Raw genomic sequence first — 25224 nt, forward strand, 5'->3', positions numbered from 1 at the left:
CGAATAAGCGGAGCAAGCGCTTGCGTACTCCTCCCCCACCCATCTTCCGTTATAACGCATGGTGTTAGGTTGCTGAGCACGAGGTCGCGGGATCGAATCCCGGCCTCGGCGGCCGCATTTCGATGGGGGCGAAATGCGAAAACACCCGTGTACTTAGATTTAGGTGCACGTTAAAGAACCCCAGGTGGTCTAAATTTCCGGAGTCCTCCACCACGGCGTGCCTCATAATCAGAAAGTGGTTTTGGCACGTAAAACCCCATAATTTAATTTTTTTTTTTATAACGCACCGTTGTTCTGGAGGCCGATTCCTCGATGGCGATCCCAGAACGACAACTGCGTGACGGGGTTGCGAAGCGGGAGCGCGGGATTTGGAGCGTCGTGCGACAAACCTGAGGCGCGCAAGAGCGTGGCATCGCGTACCCGCCGTGCTTGCGTGAGGGGGTCGGCTGTTGTAAGGAATGCCAGGAGCGCGCGGAACACGTTTCTTTTTTTCTCTCTTTTCTATTAATATTTTTTTTTTCTAAGAGCGAAGCCGCTATCACCCAGCGCTGTCCGTGTGCTTGCTCCTTTCGGGCGCCGTGCATTTTCTTTTTTTTTTTTTAACGGGGCGGGACACACGGCAGCGCGCAGGAGGAAGAGTGATAATGCCGATAAGATAGATTATAGAAAAAAAAAAACAAGAAGACGACAGGGGTGCCAGCCGTTATGGGAGTAAAGCCGGTCCAAAAAGGAGGGGGGGGGGGAGGAAACGCACCTCAAACGAGCGAGAAAGTAGCCTGCAATGTTTAAAAGACCTGAGAAGTAAAGCACAGCTGCGTCCTTTCACCTGTCCATTTTTTTTTCAAAAAAAGCAGTAGGTGGATGTGCGACTATCGCTTTCGCCTCCAGGTGGCCACCACACAACTTCGCTCGTTCTTGTCTCCCCTCTACGTCAGTCACTTCACACACACACTCCGTGCATGCGTGCGTTCGTGTCGATAGACCTGAACGCCTGCAAGTGATGAGTGCGTGTGGTTCCAAGTATGTTCACGTATTCTGGGCATTTTGGAAGCAGGAAAACCGTAAACTTTCCAGGTTGATTCTCAAGAAACAATCAACTAAACCTGAGCACACTGGAAATTCGCGACCTCAGCGAGGGCTGGTGCGGGAACTTCAGGGTGGCGTCACCAGCCGCCTTTCGCATGCATATCTATCTATCTATCCGTGTATCTATCTATCCGTCTGTCTATCTATCCGTCTATCCGTCTGTCTATCTATCCGTCTATCCGTCTGTCTATCCATCCCGCCTCTCTTCCTAGCTTATACACTATGGCCTCCTTTCACGGTAAGTGCGCCGATATATTCCTCTTCCAGAGGCTTAACTTACGTTAATTTCCCACAATCTTAATTACCTTAATTTAACGCACATTAAGAGAAAGTTGCCGAGCACCAGCTGGTTCGACATGCTAAGGCAGAATCACGGGAAACACAAAGGAATGCAATAACGTAACGCAATACCGCGGCATCCGCTTTGCTTTGTTTTTGTTTTTTTTGCCCTTTCTGCGCTGCCGCACCTTAGTATGAAGAAGGAGCTCAGATTACTACAGGATTACCACAGGAGTAACACTTGCAGTGTTACTTAATGTGGTGGGCGCTCCTACCTAAACACGCGAGAACGGTGGAATAGTTTTTTGCTCCACACCTGCTGCCCCAAATATGACTAGATTCGTTGCATTTAAAATGACAAGTTGAAATCGACCGACTTTAGGGAGCATCTTTTCTTTTTCTTTTCAATTTACTTAGGACATACTTTCTTTAACAAATGTTCAGTACTGCAATATCTAAGACATCGAAGCCTCGAGTTTGCAACTATACAACTCAGGAATAAAAAAAAAATATGAGAGTTCTGCAAACCGTCCTAGAGATATCTAAAGCCGAAAAGAAAATTGTGTAAAAGAAAAAGTGGCGGCTTAAATAAACATTCAGCTTTCTACAGTCGCTACATTTAGACGTCTTCTTCTAAATGCAACAAACCCCATTAACAACAGTGCTGTGGTCGCGTTGAAACCCGATTTCTCCGTTCCCATGTATTTGCGAATGCAGTTCCTGAACTAAAGCTTCCTCTTAAGAGATGTGGGGCTTCCTGAGCTGAGCAAATAAACACATACAGTAACCTGGAGATAAAATAGACAAAAATACATCATAACATTTGGAATCAGCGACGGAGCCGACTTCCCTTGACCTCCCCATTAAAAATAAAACCTTGGCGTATCACATTTCCTGCGTTACGTTGTATAGATCGAAATTGTTATTTAAGTGCCGGAAACCTATTAACACAAAGCCCACAGCATGGCATACGTTCCTGATACACCGCAGCAACATTTGCGCCAGCGATTTGTTCAGCAAGCCAGTCACCAATTAAATATTGGCAATGCTATTTCATTTTGTACATATACATATACGCCGTGTGTGGTGGCGCTGGCTAACACTCCAAGGTTTAGTTCGAGCAGATAAACATAAATACCTCAGAGTGTGGATGGGAAAACAACGCCACGGTAGCTTACGTGGTAAGAGCACCGCACGAGTAATGCGAGGACGCGGGCTTGTGCCCCACCTGGGGCCAGTTATTCTTTCATACACTTTAGCTTCCATTTATTTGTCCTTGCTTCAATTCAATTAATAAGTACAAGTAATTTACCCTATGCTGTCCTTGGCGTCTGTTGGCTTATGATATATATACACACACTGAAGCAACATATGGATTTTCTTTTGTTTTTACGAATGTACTCTCCTTGGCAAACAAGTCAATTTTGAGAGCACAATGGCGTTTGGGCTTCGCGGGGTTAAAATTAAAACAAACGGGTGGGCAACGAATAAGTACACATCGTGACATTGACATCCTCATAGGCTACATTTAAATAGGGACATGAACGAGCCCAATCACGGCAGCGGTGTTTTCTCCCCCCCCCCCCCCCCCCCCCCATCCACATGTGTGCCACTCCATGAGCTTCCCCGGAATGTACACACTCTTATCACAAACAAAACAAAATCTAAAAAAAGTAAACAAAAGCAGTCACGGCCGGTCCGAAGTATGCGCGCAGTTCACATAAGCGCCGACGGGTGGAGCCACCGTGAAACCGCCGGGGAGACTCTCTTCGCCGCGCGTAGGTTACGTCACCGATGACGCCATTGATCGGACGGGCCCCGCAGCGCAACCAGAAGCGGGGACAGACAGCTGACGACTTTCCTTGTGTTCTTCGTTGCCAAACTCCCCGCACGGCTGACGCGCGGACACGCCTACACCCGGCGATGCGAGGTCCCGATAGAGGGAGCTGGACCTGGCTTTTCTTTCAATCATTTATTTCTCCGCACACGTCTTCCTCCTTTCCCTCTTTTTTTCGCCCTCCTTAGTCCGCTCCGGCGCCGCACCTCCCCCAAACAACGATCGCTTGACAGTGCACGCCAGAGGGGGCGACAGTAAGAATGCCGGCAATCTCCGAAGGATCGCAAAAACAAATTTGGGCGCCCCTGACGCAGGAATGAAAATTAAGAGCGAAAGGCGTACAGGAAGCTATAAACTGAAAGCGCCGCACGCAATAAACCGATCAGGAAGACTACCGCGAAAGAAAGAAATAAATGCTAATAAATGCAAGAACAAAACGGCCATATAAACCCGAACACGGCAGCGAGAGATTTCGGTGCCCAAACTTATAAACAAGCAAGCAGCGCCTCTCGACTCGCGTCTAGCAGCTGCCTGGCTGGCGCCATCTGCTGGCTGGAAGACCAACGTCAAGTTTTCTTTTCAACTGTAACGCGCTTGGCTTGGCTTGGCTTGGAGCGCGGCTACATTATGCCAGAAGCCGTGGCTCGAGTTGCGTGCTTCGATGGAATCTGCGCCTCGTCCGTGTCGTCGAAGGTGCTCGTGCGGCGGGAGAGATACCGATCAGTCACGCCGTCTGCTCGTTTCGTCTGCCCGGCGGATATACGCTGTGCCATTAAAACCGTGCAACGGCGCGCAAGCTCTAGCTGTTCGTCCGGTTGGTCAGGGTTACCGAGATTACGAAGCTGACTGCGGGCTATCAGCGGTTTGTGATCGTTGGCTGACTGCTTGACTGTATGGCGCACCGTTCGCTGCTACAATTGACGAGCAGCGGCAGTTATACGTAACGTCTGTATACAAACGAAGTTAGTATTGTGGATGCTGACGGACGCGTCGGAGTGCTATCGCTGTCTGGGTAGGAAGTTGCTTCAACTTCATGGGATACGTATTCGGTTGGTCCCCGCGAACTGGTTTATTTGCTATCTTAGGATTGCTGTTATGGCCGCGAGAAGGAGTTTGGTGCAAGGAGCAACTACGTCGACGCACTGCGCCTCCAACAATCTCGTCATGTAGTCAACGGAAAATTTGTAACTTTTTTTTTCTCTCTTTCTCTGTACAGGCAGCTCACTTCAGGCGACCCAATGGTATTCCGATTGAGCAGACAGTCACGCTACACCGCTGCCAAAACTGTACAGTTTTAACGAGAGGGTACAGTTAGCGCAAGTCGGAATCGGCTAACGCGAACCGAGGGTAACTGGAGATCGCTGGGAGAGGCCTTCGTCCTGCCAGTGGGCATAAAGATAGGCTGATGATGATGATCGCCCCGTCATCTTCAGGGCCTCAACTCTACAAAAAAGACCCGAAAGACAGTTTGGTACGCCGCCGCTGTCACGTGATCTGGCTATCTCGAAGCTTCTGCAAATCGGCGACGAAGCGAGAATTTTGCCGAGGAGGCACTACAAAGCAAGGCTCTGTGGAGGCTGCGCCAGCAACAAAACGAGACCTTCCACTGCCGATCGCTAACAGCTGCGAGGAGCAGACGACACGCGCCAAATGTAGCGGGGTCGCGAAGCTGCTTTCAATTTCCCAGACGAAAATGCCGAACGTCGTCTGCCCTCGATTTTGCCGTCTGCGCCGGATGCCAAGAACTCTAAATACTAGGGTCATTGCTAATCCATAGCACGTCGGATGTAGACGAAGGGGAGACATTAGAGCGAAAATCGGGACAAAAGATCGCAGATGGCGGCTATTCGCTGGCACAAAGACAGCGAAGCAAACATAAAAAGATCAGCATATCAGACGAAACAGCAGGCGACTGGAGAAGCGGGAAACTCTCGAGAGTACCCCAGGCGGGAAGCAGACGACAGAACCGCTTAAGACAACGATTCATGCTGGGAACTGTACGCATGCATGTTCAACGTTGAAGGCACTAATAGGGATGAAAATATCTAAAGTTAGGCAAAGTGAAAAAAAAAATTGTGCGGCAGTGTTGATCACCTTCTGGTAGTGACACGATACAAATCCGCAAAACTAACTCTTCCCGCGCAAGGCGAGACCGCCGGTATGTGAGTGCCGATACAATAAAGGGACACTGCACAAAGAGAACGACAACACCACACACCAGGACAGAAAACTACTGCGAAGACTGGGATACCCACTCACCCTCCAATACTGCGAAGATGAAACGGTCATCGTATCAATGCACCTACGGGCACGCATCATCGTGCAACCGGTCCCCAAGAACATGCATCCGCTCTACAACCAAAAGCGGCGGCAAGAGCGAGCACGAAAACTCCTCCAGAGAACGAGCGATCCTGACACCTACTACACCGACGCTAGCCTTTATTCTACACCACTAGAAGGCACCAGAAAACAGGCATTCGCAATGGCAGTAACCAACCAAAACAAGGTGGTGTCCTGCGCGTCTATGCGAACCAGATCAAGCGCCACCGCGGAGGCAGCAGCCATAGTCTTCGCAATAACAGAAGCACAACGAAGGGGTTGCCCCGCATACATACTGTCGGATTCACAAGCCGCCTGTCGGTTATACCTCAGAGGCACTCTTCCCAGGTGCGTCACTGATATCCTGGGCCCCGGATTGACTGAGGACCATGCCGTCTCCTGGTGCCCGGGGCCCACGGGCCTGGGGGGCAACGAGGAGGCGAACTGCGTAGCTCGAGGACTTGCTGGCCGAGCTACAGAACCCTCCTCGGGACCCCCTTCCCATTATCATGAGGAAATCATCACTAGCAGGCAGATTTTGGAGTACCAGCGCCTGACCAGACGGAAGTGCGCTCCTCCCCATCCCAACTTAAGCAGCCAACAAGCCAGGCACTGGCGCCGCCTTCAAACAAACACACGCCCGCACATATCGAGACTGCACGCAGTCTTTCCAGAGGTATACGCAACAGGGATACGTCCCTGGTGTGAGGAAAACAGGGCCACACTGACACACATCACTTACCGGTGCACGGAGCGCCCAGCCCAGGCAGTATCCAGGCTGGCGAGCTCATCACAAACACTCACGACGTGGTCTTGGGAGGCACGGCTTTCCGAGCTAGCACTGGGAAGCCAACTGGCGACCCTGGACCAGGCCCGGCGAGCCGCTACGGCCTGTGGGGCTCTACAAGAAGGCTCCACTCGAGATTAACCCCACGGAGTTCCTTCGTACAATAAAGTTTATTCTCTAAAGAAAACTGATAAAGTGCTCTTTCTAAACAATATTTTCTTTGATTTCGCCGTGGTAGGTTGATTACTAGAAGAGAGAAGGAAGGGCAACGCTCAGTTTTATTTTCGAGCCGAAACCCTAGCGCCGCTACGTCAGCCTGACGTCACGTATTTCAAAGCATTTTTCCGTATTTGGGCCGTGTTATCTCAGTAATGGTTACAGAAATTTGACATTTTTAATGCTTGGTTTCTGCGCAACATAATATATTCCATTTTTTACCGATTTCACTAGGGCCTAGCAGACGCCGTCAAAATTCATGACGTCACAGAAAGATGGTGCGGCAACCTAACGGAGGCGTCGCCACCTGTCTTTCGTTTCTATGCCTCCTCTGGCCCGTGAAAGGGTATCACACACTTTTACAGGTGAAATAATTTTTTTTTCTTCAGAAACCAACAAGCCACAAACGTTGGCGTTAAACCTGTAGCGGGTTTCGCGTACGTGACAGCACTACAGCTCATCCATCACCTGTGTCCAGGTGGTTCGGCCAAAAACAACCAAGTTGACGTGCAATAGGCACAGATCCTTTTCTACATACTCAGACACACAAACAGCCGCAAGTGCGCCAAGGACGTGCATATACGGACTCTCGTTTCAGAGTAAGTTTTGGCAAATGACTTTAAAAAAACGAAACAACAAAAGGAGGGGGGAGAAGATGACGTCGCAGCCTAATGATACATTGCTCCCTCAGTTCCGTCTGCGACACGAAAAGACTGAGCACTTGACTGACCGAGAGAGAGAGAGAGAGAGAGAGAGCAACTGCTACTGAATAACTGAACTGGCAGCGAAGAAACGCCGGCTATCGGGATCTGTCATCAGATAATCTCATTGGCGAGACGGATGGCTCTCGCACAAAGTTCAAACGTCGTTTGGACGTCAAAACGGCTTTCCCGAGTCGCACGCGATGCAAGCAGCTGCCTCGGGTTTTGTAAACTTAAAATACGTCTGCTGACGACGGAACCACGGTGTTCCAGACTCGGAACAGCTACTTACAAACACACGTAGAGCAAGTCTGCAGACCACCGCGCCAGAGTTGACCAGTCTGGAATGCCGAGTTCAAGATGCACCTGCGCGCATTCTTGTGAGGCCGCTGCTGGAGAATACCTTCCCCCCGTCCCTCCCCCGATGGACGAACTGTGAGGACGCAGCTTTGTTTGCTCAGACCAACGCGCTCAGCCAACGCGGCCTCTAATTTCACACCAGAGAGCTTTCCATATCCGTGTCTGCAGTCAACAGAAATAACAGTATGACTTTCTTACTTCTACGGACATTTTGATTCTGCTCATTTCTGGCAGCGAGAATTCGACGTCGTCTGCTCACAATAATTTCAATGAGATGCGGTCTGCTTCCTTCACCACACTCTTCTGCTTTTCTTGTCGTCTGCTTTCCTTTGCATTTCGCGCGGCCCCTGTCTGCACACGTATCCGAGTGCTTGCCCTTTTTAAAACAGAACGACCCTCGTTTTATATTCCGCGCTGGTTTACATAAAAGCAGTCAAGCCTGCGCTTGATTTACACAGCCTTCTATATTTATCCGGACGCTTTCCCGGCAAATGCTAATTAAATGTGATTTCGTAACGCTTCCTTCTTTTTTTACCCTCTACGTTTTCCTACTTCGACCTATATTCAGTCACGTTAACGCACCACGCCTCAGTTTCCCTGCGTTCAGAATTTATTCATTCGCATTTCTTTTATACTCGAGGTTACTTTATTATCACCGTTCCCCTTTCCAGAAAGAGTACCGCAACGTATTACATAACATGTGTTAAATATACACAAGTATCGGGCCATGCCGCACAAATCATTTTCATCATTATCTCATTGATACAAACACGCATCGACGTCGTGTTTACAACCTGAACACTGATCACATCGGTCCGTGAAACAGACTAAAGTATAAACCTCATGCAAGCGATCTTGCACGCGACAGCGACAAGCGACGCGATGGAGATGGCTGTCGCGTTCGCTCGTCGCCTACAAGTTGGACCCCATGCGAGCGACGACTTCGAGCGACGTTTCCCCAGTGTTGCCGGTATGAGGACAGCAATATAGGCGCCGAAACTAGCGTGACGCGTGCTTTATTAACTTAAGTTGATGTATTTTACTGTAAAAAGCAGCATAAAATATTTCTGAAAGTCTTGCAGTAGGTTCTTATCCTTGCACCTATAAAAATTCAATCGTTTGCTCGTTCCGTGCGACAATCGGAAGTACTGGAGTTTTGTACATCCAGTTCCGGCTTTGCGCTATTGGCTAGTCGCTCATAGCACTTCCGGGCGACGAGCGACGAATTCTAGATTTGCAAAACCGAGCGATCGCGCGACAAGACCGAGCGATCTGTTCAAGCGACGGCCCGATCCGTCGCGCGAACCCGTCGCTCGTCGCTGTCGCGCACAAAATCGCGCTAATGGGGTTTAGCCTTAAATCAGGAGAGAACGCACAACCAACCGAATGAAGTCGCACATGAAATGCACCTTTTTTAAGTACGCTTCTTCTTCAACATTTCCTTTTTATGCCCATTCTCATTCAGCATACACACTAAAACACACCTCAATTGACTTTCTAAACACGCCTTTCACATTTACTTTTTTTTTCTTTCTTCGTTCCTCACGCTCTGTCTGATTTATGCTGCCCGCGCATGGCGCAAATTTTTTAACCTATTCCGACACACCGCCTTATGGTACGTCCACACTAGCGACAAAAACGCGCGCGACACAACGCGCGCGGCGAGCGGTGCTGTCGCGCGCGGCAAGATTCACGAAAAGCGGCAGCAACGCGCGGCAAACGCGCGAATGGGTGCGAGACCCATTTTTCGCGGCAGACGCGAAACGTCCACCAATCAGAAGCGAGCCGCTTTACGAGCCGCGCTGTTGTGGCGCCACCTGTCGCATAAGCAAAGAATCATAATCTATGGGCTCTGAGACTGAACAGTGACACGCGCGCCGTAAAATCTCAGAGGCCATTTCCAGTCAAGGGGGCTGTTTTTGTTAACCCTTACCACACCGCCACTGAGGCGTCGACGAAGAATTCGCCTCGCAATGGAGGCATTTTTGGAAACCGTTCGCGGATATGCGTACCTCTATGATAAATCGAGCGTCGGACAAGGAGCTGCGCGCCAACCGCTGGCACATTATGGACAGCAGTTTGGCATGACAGGTGAGTAATTGGTGAAGGTGGGGAAGCAGAGTGTGCGCCTGGCCCTCAGTGTCCCTGTACCGCACTCAAAACTTTCTCGTCCGCTGTCTGGCACGTCGGCGTCGCACAAGTAAAGAACAAACAAGTATTATAGTGTTCACAGTCACCAGTAGCTCCTCGTCCTGTCCGACATGCCTGAGCGTGGCCGGCAGTGGCGCAAAAAAAACACAGACACTTCCGATGAAAGACGCAATGGGCAGAACGGAGAGCGCGTTGTCGCAAGAAGTATCGAATGGAACGAGACAACGCGGGACTCCACGGGCCGCTGCCGCGTGCCGCAAAACGCGACTGTGGACTTGCCCGCACGCGTCTGCCGCGCGGGCGCTTGCCGCGTGCGGCGTGTCGCGCGCGTTTTTGTCGCTAGTGTGGGCGTACCATTACCCGCTTCAAAGTCAGCAAGCCTTTCCAAGTCCAATTCACTTTCTTCCCGACATCCTGCTTCACGCTTGATTAACGTTTACTTTTTTTTCCCATATCCACATCAGATACATTGAAGCTCACTATACACTAACTCCCTTTCCTTTAGTTTCCTTTAGTTTTCATTTTTTTTCCGCAGCCTGAAAATTTCACGTCAAAATACCTCGCCCTATCATTCCGCAATCCGAATACGCCCGACTTTTCCTCGCACTTCGGTGTTATATATGTACATCTTCTCACACGCCAAGCGCCAACTTCCAAATTTCCAGCATTCGTTACTTCCTCCCGACGCTTCACTACATTTCCTGATCACCGCGCTCCGTCACTTTCTACCCCCGCCCCCCCCCCCTTTTTTTCTTGCTTTCGTTCAATTCGCTTTCACATTCTCCTCAGCCCCTTGACCACAAAGGAGGCGCCGCCATTGCTTCTAAAACCATCTGGTCCCACACCACTGCAGTGTAATGCTTTACACGCTTACTGCTCTACGATGCACTGCCTACAACAACAATGTCTATTCCATAGTCCCGTTCACACTACCTTCATCTCTTTTGTCGCACCTCCAACGTTCTCTCCCGTCCTCGTTCACTTGCGCACTCAGCCAGGCACGTACCCAGGGGGGGGCCCGGGGGGGCCCGGGCCCCCCCCGAAATCAAGTGGCATACCCCCCCCCCCCCCCCTCCCCACCCACGCCACCACTCCTCACACATTCCTAAAGCGCCACCACATCAATGTTGAGATTCGCAGCTGTTCATCGGTCAGCATTATGCTGCCTTTTTCACTCCTTTTAGATGGTGGTAGTTATCGGCATCTCTTGCAATGTGAAGGACAGTTTTCTCGTAGATTCCGCAACCGCGCGATTAACTCGACATGCGTTCAGTTGTCACCATCTATTCAACCGTCACGCGCATAGCTGTTGCTTTTGTTAGTTCAACCTTCTTTGTTTAGGCTGATACTGGGACCAGGAGAGGGATGCGGCTGTTACTCAGCTGGTCTGTACTCTCATGGAACGAGTTATCCCTTTGCTTCATTGTTTCCTTGAGTTACGGCTCACCGCGACGCTGGCAGATGCCCGGAACCATATACACGTGATATGGGTTAGATAAGGTGGGAAATAAAATAATGTGAAAGAGCGTCCTTCATGAAACCCTGCAGTAAACCTTAAACCCATAAGCAAGATGACTGTCGCCCGTTATCTCGTCTGTTTTTCCCTAACTGTATAGCACTTTTCGTGCAAAATTGGCAACCGGAAACAAACATCGCAAGGAGTTGAGAAATTAAGCGATCTACTAAGGGAGAGAGCCAAGGCAACAACCAAAGTGCAAGCAAAAGCGAATAATAAAAAAGTTGACCGTTGTTTATGAGAATATTTATGGATCAACATCTCTTTATTTAAAAAGGAAGTAGAGAAAACGCCGCTGGAAGAGGAGAACAATTACTTGTTTTGAATGACGCTTCCACAGTTATTGGTCGAATCGCCTCACGTAGCCACTTCTCTGCTGTGCTGATGTGGGTGTTTTTCTAACCTTTCGTAGTGAGCGCAGTACGTCCAGAATCGCAGAGTTCTGCGCTCTACGTGGTTGTATGGGACTGGCGGCCGCACAGCGTTACGCAATTTGCGGAACTGTCAAAACTGATCAATAAGGCGAAAATAACTGATATTCGAAACTATAACATGAGAAAGACTGAACAAGCCGTAAAAAACGAACGCAGCCTGAAATCAATAAAAAAGAAAACTGGCATAGGACAAACCATGATGATGATAAACCACTAAAAGATAAGAAGGATAATATCATCAGCAATCTCGAAGATATAGTAAAAGCAGCGGAAAAATTCTAAGCTGACCTGTATACAGTACCAAGAGGAGTCATGATAGTTCACTTAGAAACAGTAATGAACAGGATACAGAAACTCTCCTATAACTAGCGATGAGGTCAGAAGGGCCCTGCAAGACATGAAACGATGAAGAGCGGGAGGATAAGGTGGAATAACAGTCGATTTAATCAAAGATGGAGGAGACATAATGCTTGGAAAACTGGCGGCTCTTTGTACGAAGTGTCTATCGACTGCAAGAGTCCCAGAAAACTGGAAGAATGCAGACATTATACTAATCCACAATAAAAAGGAGACGTTAAAGAATTGAACAATTATGGGACCACAGCCTGCTCCCAGTATTGTATAAAATATTTACCAAAATAATCTCCAATAGAATAAGGTTAACACTGGATTTTGTCAACCAAGGGAACAGGCTGGCTTCAGGAAGAGATACTTTACATTGGACCACATCCATGTCATCAATCAGGTTATCGCGAAATCTGCAGAGTACAATAAGCCTTTCTATGTGGCTTATATAGATTACGAAAAGGCATTTGATTCAGTAGAGATACCAGCAATAGTACAGGCACTATGTAATGAAGGAGTACAGAACGCTTACGTTAAAGTCTTGGAAAATATTACTACATGCGTGAGGTATTTGGTTGTTTGAACGAGGCGCGTATGCGCCATCATTCCAGAAATGAGGAGAGAGAACGAACTGGGCCGCGCTGTGAATCTAACCGGTCAGCGCTGCAACCGTTGTTCTAAATATAATCTGTAAATAGTGTCTCGTCTTACTGACTCGTCTTTCGCGTTAGAATATCTACAGAGGTTCTACAGCTACTTTAATTCTACACAAGAAAAGCAGGGAGATACCTATAGAGAAAGAAGTCAGACAGACAGGGAGACACAATTTCTCCAAAGCTATTTTCTACGTGCTTAGAAGAATTCAAGCTATTAAACTGGGAAGGCTTAGGAGTATAAAGATCGACGGCAAATATCTCAGCAACCTTCGGTTTGCCGATGACATTGTTCTATTCAACAACAATGCAGATGAGTTACAACAAATGATTGGAGACCTTAACAGAGAGAGTGTAAGAGTGGGATTGAATATTATTATGCAGAAGATGAAGATAATGATAAATAGCCGGGAAAAGGTACAAGAGATCAGGATGGTCAGTCGGCCACTAGAGACTGTGAAGGAGTACGTTAACCCTGATCATGAGAAGGAAATTCACAGAAGAATAAAAATAGGTTGGATCGCATACGGCAGACATTTCCAGCTCCTGACTGGAAGCTTACCATTATTATTGAAAAATAAGGTGTGCAATCAGTGCATTTTACCAGTGCAATATGTCCAGTGCCAATGCATTTGCCAGTGCATTTCCCAGTGCATTTTGCCAGTGCATATGTGGCAGAGACTTGAGAGCAAGTGAAGGGCCACGCAAAGAGCGATCGAACGAAGATTGCTAGGCATAACGTTGAGAGAAAGAGAGTGGTTTGGATCAGAGAGGGAACGGGTATAGACGATATTCTAATTGACATCAAGATGAAAAAATGTAGCTGGGCAGGTCATGTAATGCGCCGGTTAGATAACCATTGGACCATTAGGTTACAGAATGGGTACCAAGAGAAGGGAAACGCAATCGAGGACGACAAAACACTAGGTGGAGCGATGAAATTAGGAAATTCGCGAGCGCTAGTTGGAATCGATTGGCGCAGGACAGGGGTAATTTGAGATCGCAGGGAGAGGCCTTCGTCCTGCAGTGGACATAAAACAGGGTGATTATTATTATTATTATTATTATTATTATTATTATTATTATTATTATTATTATTATTATTATGATGATGGAGGTGGTGGGCCCCCCCCGAAAAAAAATCCTGGGTACGTGCCTGCACTCAGCCCTTTCGTATGGTCACGGTGGCTTTTCTTCCTTCGAGCTTCTTTTTTTTTCATTGTTCCGCCTTCGTTGCAAGCAATCTTACGGCCATCGTTTGCCTTTCCGAACCCCGTTCTTTCCATTCCTCGAGGGCTACGCTTCGGCAATTCATTTCCATCTCACTCGCCTTATTTCGATTCCACCTTCCCGTATTCCGCGCGCGCCGCCATCTTTATTTTTATTTCGCCCATCTTCCGCAGCCACATCAACTCCTGTTGTCCGTTCGCTCGCTTCAAAGCCGCCGCTTTCATTTCGCGCCTCTGCTTTCATCCTGAGCTGCAGCTTTTATTTTTTATTTATTACTTTTTTGTAGGTACGAGTGCGCGCGTATGCCGTTGCCTTAGTACTTGTTTCATATCCTCTCGCGGTGAATACCCTCACCCTCTAGCACGCTCACTTTCAGCCGTCTTCCCGTTTTACGATTTCTTCTTTTTCTGTGCCGCTTCTTTTGCTAAAACAGGCTTTCTTCTTTTTCATTTCAGAAGCCGCTTCCCTTTTTTTCCAAGACACCACACGCAGCTTCGCTTCCAGCTAGAAGCACACAGGAGCGAGCGAGCAGGCGACACTCTCCGGGAAAAGAAGCAGCGAATGAAAAAGAAACCAGTCGTCTGCTCGCCCTCCCGTAAAGCAGACGACGGAACACCCGAACGAAGCCCTCACTTCGCTCTCGCCTTACGCGCCCCCCTCCTCCACTAGACCCAGACTTTCCTCCTCCCGCCACACGGCGTAGCACACGTCGGGCTACTTCCTCCTCTCCCAATGGTCGCTCCTCGTTTCCTCCTCTCTTTGCAGGCGCCCGTTCTCAACTTCTGCAGCGTGGAATGGGCGCTGCCATCTTTGTGCGCCAGAAAAAAGGAAGCAGAAATCGGAAGAAAAAGAAAGAAGAATGGCGGCCGCATTGGGAGGGTGTGCGGGCCACGGTGCATACACCGTGGTGCGGGCAGGAGAGGCTCGGGGGAGGAGGCACAGTATTAGGGTGGAGAGAGAGAGAGAGAGAGCGAGACAAAAAATGAGAGGCTTTCCCCGGCGGCAAAAAGCAAGCGCGCGCGGAGGAAGGGCTCAACGACCCAGACCTGCTTGCAGCCCTGCAACGCAGGAAGCAAGGAAGGCCGCGGTGTTGGAGAGACGAGAGAGAGAGAGAGAGAGCGAATTGTTATGTGGAAGGGCAACGCGAGCGGGGCGGGCGCACGGAAAACGAAGGTTTAAAAAAGAACTAAATAAAGGAAATGCATGGAGGGGTTCCACCGATGCCCAGAGGAGCGGTTGAATTACAGGGCCCTCTTCCTATACCAACCCCGTCCGCCGAACGAAGAAGCCCCAGGGAGGACCGGACGCACAACCAACCATCGACGAGGCAGGAGAAAAACAAAAAAAGGATAAGTACAGACCGTGACATTAATAACAGGAACACTGGTGCGGGCAGCGTTGCGAGGTGCACTCCCTTGTAATGTGCGCACGGTCGAGTGTTGTTGCAGGGCGTGTAACACTTTCGTGCCCCGCGGCAGTGCACTGCTAACACGACCCCCCCCTCCCCCCTCTTCCACCCCCTCCCCGTACTTTGGGCTCCGGAAGCAAACCGAGTTAGCCCAGAGCATCTTGCCACACGCGAGAGACTGACGCACTTGTCTTGTCGTCGTTGTTTTCATCCTTTAGGTGGCGCGGCGATCGGGCGGTGCGCCCGGAATCCCACGCATGCGGGCGCAGTTGTGGCGGGGCCACCGATCTGACGAACCCGCGCCGGAAGGGGGGCTTCTCTCCCCGCCCCGGTGTTCCGCGCATTTCAACGCAAACCGTGACCCCGGTGAATAGAGACCGCCGACCTGCTTGCGAAGTCTTGCGCTTTACCTTCGCAATAACTTCGTGCGGATCTGCGCTTCTTCTGCGTAGTTTGCATTAATGATTTCCGAGGACACGCTCTTACCTGACTTCACGAAAAGAGAAAGTGCTTCCTCGGTTACGAGCGGTTTTTTACGGCTGTGTATATAAAACACGGAGTTTCTGCAACGAAAAAAGCTTTGCTCGAAGCCATTTTACGGCGGTAGAAGTGATCCTTCAAACTGTGACTTTCTTTCCATGTTTTGATCTTTAAAAAGAATGTCTCTTCTTATTCAGCCTCGTCGATAATCACTGCGTGATTAATCCAAGTGTTCAAACGCGCAGGCATCAACTCTGCTCTTTCACCGGGGCGAAACGCCTTTGTTAGCTATTCGCGACATGGGGGCAAAATGGGACACGATTAACTTAAGAAGGTGGCAACGCATAGGATGCAGTGGCTGATATACCGCTGCCCAACAGCGCTGCCCAAATATACACTGCCAAATATACACTGATATACGCTGCCCAAAGAAAATTTGTACAATGCGCCAGCCAATCAAGTTTCCTCATTTTTATGACGTAACGGCGGAGGCGGACTTTTTTTAACATCGGAGTGTCTATGCATTCGAGCGCGGAGGCAGAGAGTGACACAAGAAGTGCGGTTTTGTGGGCGGAGCTCTGAAAGACGCGTTACAGCTTGTGAGCGAGTATAATAACCCTTATAATTCCTTTTTTTTCTTTAGTTTTATATTTCATGATTGCTTTAATGCTCGAGGTATGGACCTGATAAAGGCCCGTGATAAAAGGCATACCAATTATTTTAGCAATGTGAAGCTGAATGCTGCTATACATGACACAACCTTTACTGAACACCGAGGCAATGACAGCTGCTCTAGCAGTGCCTGTACAATGCACAACAATCCTGCCACATGCGAATATTCCCGAGAACGTCATCGCCATGGACATAATCTATGCAAATCACACAAATGCGAAACACGTATCGGTTAACGTTCAACCTGAGCGGATGAGTAAGTTAAAAACGAAACGGTAAGAGAGAAATGCTATCGACGAAAATAAATATACAAGAAAACTTAAAAAAAAAGTATCGATATGCCAGTACTTGGCGGTGAGTCAACACAGGCGAAGATCCAATTAAGCCAAGCGGAGCTTCAGAGGAAACCCGAAAATCAAACAAGGGATTAAATTAGCGCGCCGATCGTGGGCGTCCGCTAGAGTGCGCTAAGCTCTGGAAGCTCGGTCACATTGCTGAGCGAGGTTGGCAAATTAATAAAGTTTCTTTACTTGGCGCACACCCGATCGATCCGTAATTTCAGGACTACGTACACCATGCGCACTAAAAGGGAGGGCAGGCTAACGGCACTTTTTTTTTTGCGAGACCAGGCTCGGAAATAGAAATTTAGGAAGGTACAAGATCGGAATAGGCAGTGTTTGGCTCCCGCGTTTGCTAGTTCTCTAGTTGTAACAAACTTCATTATGCCTGTACATACCTATAGACGTTTGTAAATGGTCCTTTGCCGTCGTATCCAGGAGGAATTCACCTTGTCAAGTTACGAGATGCAGTATCTTTTAGTGATTTCTCCCTTTTTTTCATGTTAAAGAAAAAATAAAGCAAATCCGAAACTATGCATCGGTCATACTTGAGGGCGAAACGGTGCAGAAGTTACGCAAGTGGATCAGTCATAAAAACGTATCAATCCGCGCATATTGTAGTGTGCTTGCGTGCCTGTCACGTCTTCTACTGATAAACTCTTCGTTTATTTCAACTGTGACGATAGAGGCAAGGTTGCGCTAAATCGCACGTTACTCGTATACCATTTTTTGGCTTACATCGTGCGACGCATTCTACTTTCGTCGCGGATGCAGGAGCCGCGCTACGTAAAATGTGCAACGGGTGCGGGTACGACAAACGTGCCTCTCCAATCGTTGCGAGGTGAACAAGTGTTTAAGATATATCACATAGGCATATGACGACCTATACACAACAACTTCTCAACACATGCTATGACAATAGCTTGCGCGTGTGCGAGACAAGTTGTTTACATGAAAGCGGCAGAGATTCTTGCTCGCATGTATATGAAACCTGACCTACTTTCGCGTATAGGAAGGAGGAAGGGCATTAACATATTCCTCGAGAGAGTACAAAAAAAGGGGAAAGAGAAATGTGCGGTAAACTTTACAATGATATTTACAAAAGAAGGTGGCGAAGGTTTCCGGGCATTTCTATATCATTTCTATATCGCTTCTATATAGAATGGACCTTGGTGAAAGTTTCCGAGAATGTCAATTTCTGAAAGGTATAAGAACAACGAACCCGAAGGCCAGCCGCTGTTCTGAAGGGCAAGATACAGGACCTAACATGTTGCGTAATCATGGAGGATCGTGACAAATCATGTCCATTTGGCGCTCAAGGTGATATCTCTCATAGCGGTACGCGTGGCATTCAGGTAAGACTTGTATCACTGTCTATAACTGCCACCGTTATCAAATCGAGAATCGGTGCTTCTCTCTGCGCGACACCGATTTATAGACGCAGGAATAGCTTACGAACCGAGTTGTGGCCAAATTATGCAACGCATTCGAATTTCAAGCGTTAAAATGGCAGGCACTATTTCGTGGTAGCGGTTGCAAGTAGTGCGAAAAGTCCCTTTAACTTACGCCACGTTTCTCGATATACATAAGAAGGAGCACAATTTAAATAGCTACTCGCAAAAGCAGAAATGTATGACGGAAACACCTACCTATACAAAAGTCACTTAGCGACGATGTTCACTTATGGAAGAGAGAATAAATTAAGAAAAATAAATAACTACGATGGCTCATCACTCAAAAGTGGACCGAAAATGTTAAACGGTTTGATGGGCAGGTTATTCCTCTCGAATCGGGAGGTCTTCCTTAACGTAAGCGTTAACCTTGGAAGCCAGAATCGGTGAAACACGAACCACAGCTGGCGACAGCACCTTTGACATTCCGGCACGAGCTCGTCTTAACGTCACAGACTTTGACGGCATCTGCTCGGCAGCAAAAAGGCATGTGAATAATGAAACACTGTCTTGCTTTCGCGACCTATGCGAGGGCTTTGAGAAGTATGCGATGCACGAGAGGCTAAAATATGCAAAACACAACGAAGTCTGTGACGTCGTTGCACTGACGTCATCGGCGCCGGGGCACGAAGTTCAGTACAGGAAGTCCAGCCGCCATTTCTTCCAGCAATAAGCGGAAGTCTTATAGATTTTAACGTCTCGGAACAACACAGTTGGTTACGAGAGACGCGTACGAACCAGGTTTGTTGTTGAAGTCTCTTACAACAAAAGCCCCATATTAGACACTTTTAGTTACACGTACGTAGAGGCTTTGAGTACGTAGAGCTCCTCCGTGTAACCAGTGCGCATGCGTAGAACGCAACGGCCGCGCGCTGGTCTCACGGACGTACGTGAGATTCAATTCTTTGCGTGCCTTTCTTGCGCACGTAGACAGCTTCGCGCGGGAGTTTCGCGAAATCACGAACAAGCGATAGCGGGCGGCGCGTGCGCAGACTGCTTGCATTGAAACACGGCGGCAGGATTGAATTGGCTACCGCCGTGTTCACATTTCCCGATAGATGGAGCTACGTGGTCCCTCTTGACGCGCGTCGCATACATGTAGCTATGAACGTTTCAGATGGCGTGCACGTAAGGTACGTAGGCTTCTCACGTTTGCGTACGTGAAGTGCCCTACGTACGTGTAACTAAAACTGTCTATTATTTGCTGTCGCGATAAAAAATAAAGACGAATTAAGAAGAAAGGAAGCAATACGAAAGAGACGTTCGTTCTTACCGGTCGCCCACGCTCGACGCCGGCACTTGAGCTTCTTGCGCAACCTGAGCAGCTTGAGCGGAGAGTCTCCGCTCGCGAGCTCCTTGGAGCCCAGGCCCCGAGATCCGAGGAGGCTTCCGCCGGAAGTGACGCCGCTCCCGGAAGCGCTGCTTCCAGCGCCGCCGCCCGACGGCACCGGTCCGGAGCCTGCAAAACGACGGCACAATTGAGAAACGTAGTAACGTCATAGGCATATAGACATAGACATATAGTAAAATATTGTAACATATAGTAACATATAGCAACATATAGACATAGTAATGTCATAGACATATGCATCCACCTGGGCACAAAAAAACAAGATTGTGCTTGCACCCCGCTCTGTAACAATGCAACGATTGTAAGCAAGTCTAATGACAGACTGCTGAGGGAAATTATCGAGGCTGACCAGGTACGCGCACAATGGGCCACGTGTGTTAGTGTCCCATCAGTAGGGCTGACGGATAAAGAAATAATCTATCAGGCGTTAGTTTACTTTTTGTTTTACTTTTGCATGCGAACATGTATGAACCTTGTATCTGCGTTCTGAGTGCGCGCCCCCACCGCTTCCTAGGAAACTATTAATTAAACTTGAGTTATAAGTAAGCGTCTGTGCTGTCCACATCGTTTCTTCCAAACGACACTACATGATGCTACAACTGACCTAACAGTCAACGCTTCTGTACGTATAGAGAAGACGATCAGCTATTTTGATGTCCACTGCCGGACCAGCGATCCTCCAATTGCACTCGTCTTGCGCTAGCCGACTTCAACTTGCGCCTGCAAATTTCCTAATTTCATCCCCCCACATAATGTTCTGCCGTCCTCGACCGCGCTTTCATTCCCCGAGTACCTCCACTCTAACTCTAATGGTCCACCGGTTATCTATCTACCTTACGCATTACATGGCCTGGCCCAGATCCACTTTTTTTTTTCTCTTACTCTCAACAGAATATCGGCTGTCCCCATTTGCTCCCGGATCCACGCCGCTCTCTTCTTGCCTCCTAACGTTGCGCCTATCTTTCGTTCCATCGCTCATTGCGTGGTTTTTAACTTTATTAGGCGGATGCAAAAATTAGATAGATAGATAGATAGATAGATAGATAGATAGATAGATAGATAGATAGATAGATAGATAGATAGATAGATAGATAGATAGATAGATAGATAGATAGATAGATAGATAGATAGATCATGGTGGAACGAAAGAAATTTGGAGATCATCGCGCAACGTGACTAAAGCCAAACGTACAGGCCCACCAAGTTATCGTCCCGTCAGAGCGCCGGTATAGCTTTGAGTGCGCCAGCTCTGCAGACAGAGCTGAGGCAGGGCGGCAGAACAAGTGTGCAACGATTGAAGAGCACCGCGGACCGTACATTCCCAGCTAATACGCTGTCTCAGAGGTCCCGTGTCGGGCCGGTACTCCGAGGGTAAAAGCGAAGGGAAGGGCTTCTCGGAGGGTTCAAGCTCGCTTTGTCAAGCGATACTCTCCTTTAGTTGATTTCCTTATCCATTGAACGTACAGACCTATAGGCGTTACAATAAGCAACAACTGGCACGGTACGTTAAAATATGCGAACCGGAATGCTCAAAAGCCGAGTGAGGACTATGGAAACAGCGTTCCCGCAGAGTACTGGGATCGCTTATTAGCGTCGGATCCCTCCCTCCCCCCCCCCCCCCCCACACACACACACTCAGACCTCTATACGAGTGCTGTGTGTGCGCTGGGGCTGCTTTTCATGCAGGAAGCGACACCGTTCAACGACAGTCAAGTTCATACGTGTGCGTGATGCTGGCACTAATCTCAGTCGACCGCAACGGTGTGCCACTTATACACTCGGAACGCACGTATCTCAACGGGAATGGAACGGCGCTTGGGGACAACGCTATTCGTCGCCACTTAATTTATGAGAAGACACATACGCGCGGCATGCCGCTGTTACAGACGAAATGAGAGAGAGAGAGAGAGAGAGAGAGGGAAACAAAACTTTCAAAGGCGACGCAAAAAAAGATCGCGAGCGCGCCCCTGTCGCCAAATGTGTTTCAGGATGCGCAGTGCCCCTGATCCACGGTTCCACATTTAGATCGGCCTCCCCCCGAAATGGATGCTTCTTTCAACACACACACACAACCGCGCGCACAGAGGGAGAGGGTGGGGCAAGACAGAACGAAACAGCACGAGCGTTCGCAGATAGAAGAGAGAGGGGGCGAGGAAGGAACGCAAGCTTCACTGCAAGAACGAAACGACATGCGTAGGCAGAGGGAAAGCCTCGGTGACGGCGTTTCGGGGGGAGTCGCTAAAAGCTCCCCCCTCCTCTATGTATGTCCTCTCCCCGTTATGCGATTCTCCTGTTTTCTTCCTTCTTTTTTTTCATTCCGAAATGCGCTGCAACACTCCTCGCCAGCCTGGCGTTCTTCTTCCTTTCGTTCTTTCTTTCAGCCGTCCTGGCCCCCAAGGAGATTTTGCTTTGTAGCTGTTACGCGCCTTTTGTTGCTCTCTTGTTTCGGAGGGGAGGGGGTGGAGGGGGAGGGGGGGGAGGGGCTGTAGATTACGACTCCCGCACGTGTTATCGCTCCGGCGGACGCGGCCAAACACAGATGCTCGCAATGACGTCCATTCTGCCCACCCAGCTCCTTTCTCATTCTCTCCGCGTCGACGTCGGTTCGCGCTTATGTGAACGCCACTTCCGCTCGCGCCGACAGCTGCGCGAGAGAACCTCGCTTCCCGAGCCTCGGCACCAAGGCAGAGGATGCCAAAGGCGCATTCGCCAAGGCGAATGACGGGCTTTCGCGCGACAGAGCGATTCTGGCGACTAGGGAGCGGGACTACGGACTACACGGGAGCGGGACTAGGGAGCGGGACTGCGGACTACACGGGAGCTGGGACTAGGGAGCGGGACTATGAACTACACGGCAAACCGATGTTCACAACGGCGAGCGAGACTTCACGCAGAAATGCTTCGCCGATCGAGACCTGGGCCGAATGTCCGGTATATTTAGGGAAGCTAGTGACGGGCGTCCTACGTACTTTGGCACTCTTGCTCGTCTCCTGAAAGGTCTCTAGATTGGTGCCGTTTGCGACTATTTTTGCAAACGAGCGAAATCGGGTCCCATATGATTGGAGGCCGCGACTGCAACGAAATTTCGCACCGCGTAAATAACCCAGTTGTGGATAATCTCATACAGGGATCATTTCTCAGCATCGGTCAAGTTCTCCGGGCGCGACCCCTCGTCGACGTTTTCCAATTTTGGTGCGCAGATGCGCCTCGACCGTGTCACCAGACCAGCCAGACAGGCTGGTTAGCCTGCTCAAGTGTGTCGCGCGGGCAGCTTTTGTCTGACCCCCCCCCCCCCCCCCCCCCCGGGTGACTATTGCCGAAAGTGCACATGGAGGTCAGCAAGTTTCCAGTTAGTTGACCTTAGTAACAAAAAAAGATTCTTTGCAGCACTGGAAGCTCGTTCAAGGTCGACCAGGCAAGGAGGCAACCCCGGAGGCATGAAGCCATCGGAGGTGAGAGTCCAGTGAGTGTCCCCAATGGTCGAACACGAGGACACCTGTACGGGCTCGCCGATTGGACGAAAATGACGACGCCTGTACGGGCTCGACGACTGGCTGACAGTGACGTGACCTCGACGGACTGAAGGGTGTCATAAGGCACCGAACCATTGGTAAGGGGGAGACGTTCACAGACGTTCTTGCCACGGGTCGCAGCCTACGATTTGCTACCGGCCGACGATGACTTTTTGCTGTTTTATTTTCACGTGTTCCTAAGTCCAGTACCTAATGCAAATAAACGTTCCGTTCCCAAAGTCCACCTCAACGTCGGCAAACTCTCGCACTCAACGGCAAGATCTAATTATAGTAACAGTATATTATAGTAACATAGTAATAGTATATTATAGTAGTAATAGTTATAGCAGAGTGCAAGACTTGAAGTTTCAAACACGGTTTCGGTAAAGCTCGGTAAAAACATGGCAAAGCTCACAAACACAGTGATACCGAAACTTAGTTATTCATGTTTTTTTTCGTACGTCGGCGCAGCCATCCTGTCTTCGAGCCCCTTTGACACCGCGTTGCAGCTCATATTGAACGCGACTGCAACGTCCACATGCCAACGTCCACAGCCGAAAGCGACACGGTGCTACAACTTCCTCGTCGTGTTCGAGCAAATAAAGATGTATTTTACGACAAGGAACACGGGTAGACGGTTCCGTTATTCGCGTACAGAAAGCTGCTGTGTACCCTCCATCTAACCACAATATTTCAACAACGGAAAAGAAACAACGGAGGGGGTAATATGTCAATAGCTAATAAGAACAGACTACAAAAGTAATTATGACCCTGAACTGCATCCAGGCCTGAGACAAATGTAGGTGCAAATGTAGGGCAAGATCTCCGACGTAGATCGTATCGTTTGCACCGTAGCGAGCCAGTACAGCGCACTCCCCCGACAGACTAAATAGTTCACTAAACTTCACTACAGTTTACTCACTAACTTGGCTGCGGGCACTGGATCCCCAGAGCGGCAACAACCGAAACAGAACTACGAAACACTACGTAGTCGTTGGCGGCGAGCTCCATTATACCGGCGTTATCTCCGAGTCGGTATCTGTAAATGCTTTACGGGCAACTGCTTCAGTGTTTCAAAACGAAGTCACTTTTCTTTCTCTGGTGCCCCCCGTCGGCGCAGGCCTTATCTGCTACAGCGAGAATTTGACGCGCGGTTTTTTTTTATGGGCGAACTGCACCGACCGGGCGGCCGACCTGACGCAACCTGTCTCTCGCTTCCTCTGTGAGTGCATGCTGTTGTGATGAAGCCGGTGGGGTGGAAGTGGGGGGGGGGGGGGGGGGGGGTGGCGACGACTTCGGCGAGTTCCTCAACTACCGGTAAAACCATTTTCGCAGCCCTCTGAGAGTAAAGCTTTAAGTTGCCACGCCCGAGCGACGGAGCAGGCTCGAGGAGACGACGGCACAAAAACAACACCCAAACGACTGAGGGACGATGACGGCACGATGAAGACGATGACGGCCCAACGGCCGCACAATGACGACGACAACGCCTACGACAAGGACTACGACGGAGGCGTGACAAGGATCACGGTGACGTCAGGATGACGGCAACAATGAGTGTGGCGAAGACGGCACGACGGCCATAACGCAGGCGATTACGGCACGAGGGCTGTCAGACGATGCACACCGCCGATGACCGGGAAGGTTTGTTTTTCTGCCAAATAATAACGATAACGAAAGACGCGTCCCGTTCCAAAGACGTGAAAAATTGCCCGAAGTAGCCTAGACCTCGAAAGCCCAGTAAGAAAACTGGCAAGCCTCAGAAGCACCTTAATTGACAATTGCTTTTCTACAGATCAGTTTCGGTTTCGTTTCCCAGGAGGCGACTGCGTCGTGACGCGGAAGGTGGGCCACGTGGGGGCGGAACGTCGTGAGCTTTCGGCACTCGTTCGGTCATCGCCTGTGCCGCTACATCTGGCCACGCAACGAGACAGTGGCGACACTTCATTTAGATGTCACATGTTTGAGACACCCGGGGCAACCCTGATCGCAATCTTGCCCGCAAAAGGTTACTAAACGCTTCCATCTTGACGTTCAACTCAATTCACCATCGGTTTTTTTTTCTAGCTTTTTTTTTATGGCTCGCTACGCATCCGAG

General features: G+C 49.4%; 1 protein-coding gene across 2 annotated transcripts in view; it reads right to left on the reverse strand.

Annotated features, from left to right (window-relative positions):
- Nucleotides 1–25224, reverse strand: part of jing (AE binding protein 2 jing) — a 177947-nt gene that overhangs the window by 25571 nt on the left and 127152 nt on the right. For both annotated transcript variants that reach the window (XM_065439358.2, XM_065439359.2), the window contains exon 5: nt 19537–19722. In XM_065439358.2, the coding sequence (XP_065295430.1) occupies nt 19537–19722 (186 nt within the window). The remainder of the gene's footprint in view (nt 1–19536; nt 19723–25224) is intronic.

This window comes from Dermacentor albipictus, chromosome 10, assembly GCF_038994185.2.
Source record: "Dermacentor albipictus isolate Rhodes 1998 colony chromosome 10, USDA_Dalb.pri_finalv2, whole genome shotgun sequence".
Classification (NCBI taxonomy): Eukaryota; Metazoa; Arthropoda; class Arachnida; order Ixodida; family Ixodidae; genus Dermacentor; species Dermacentor albipictus.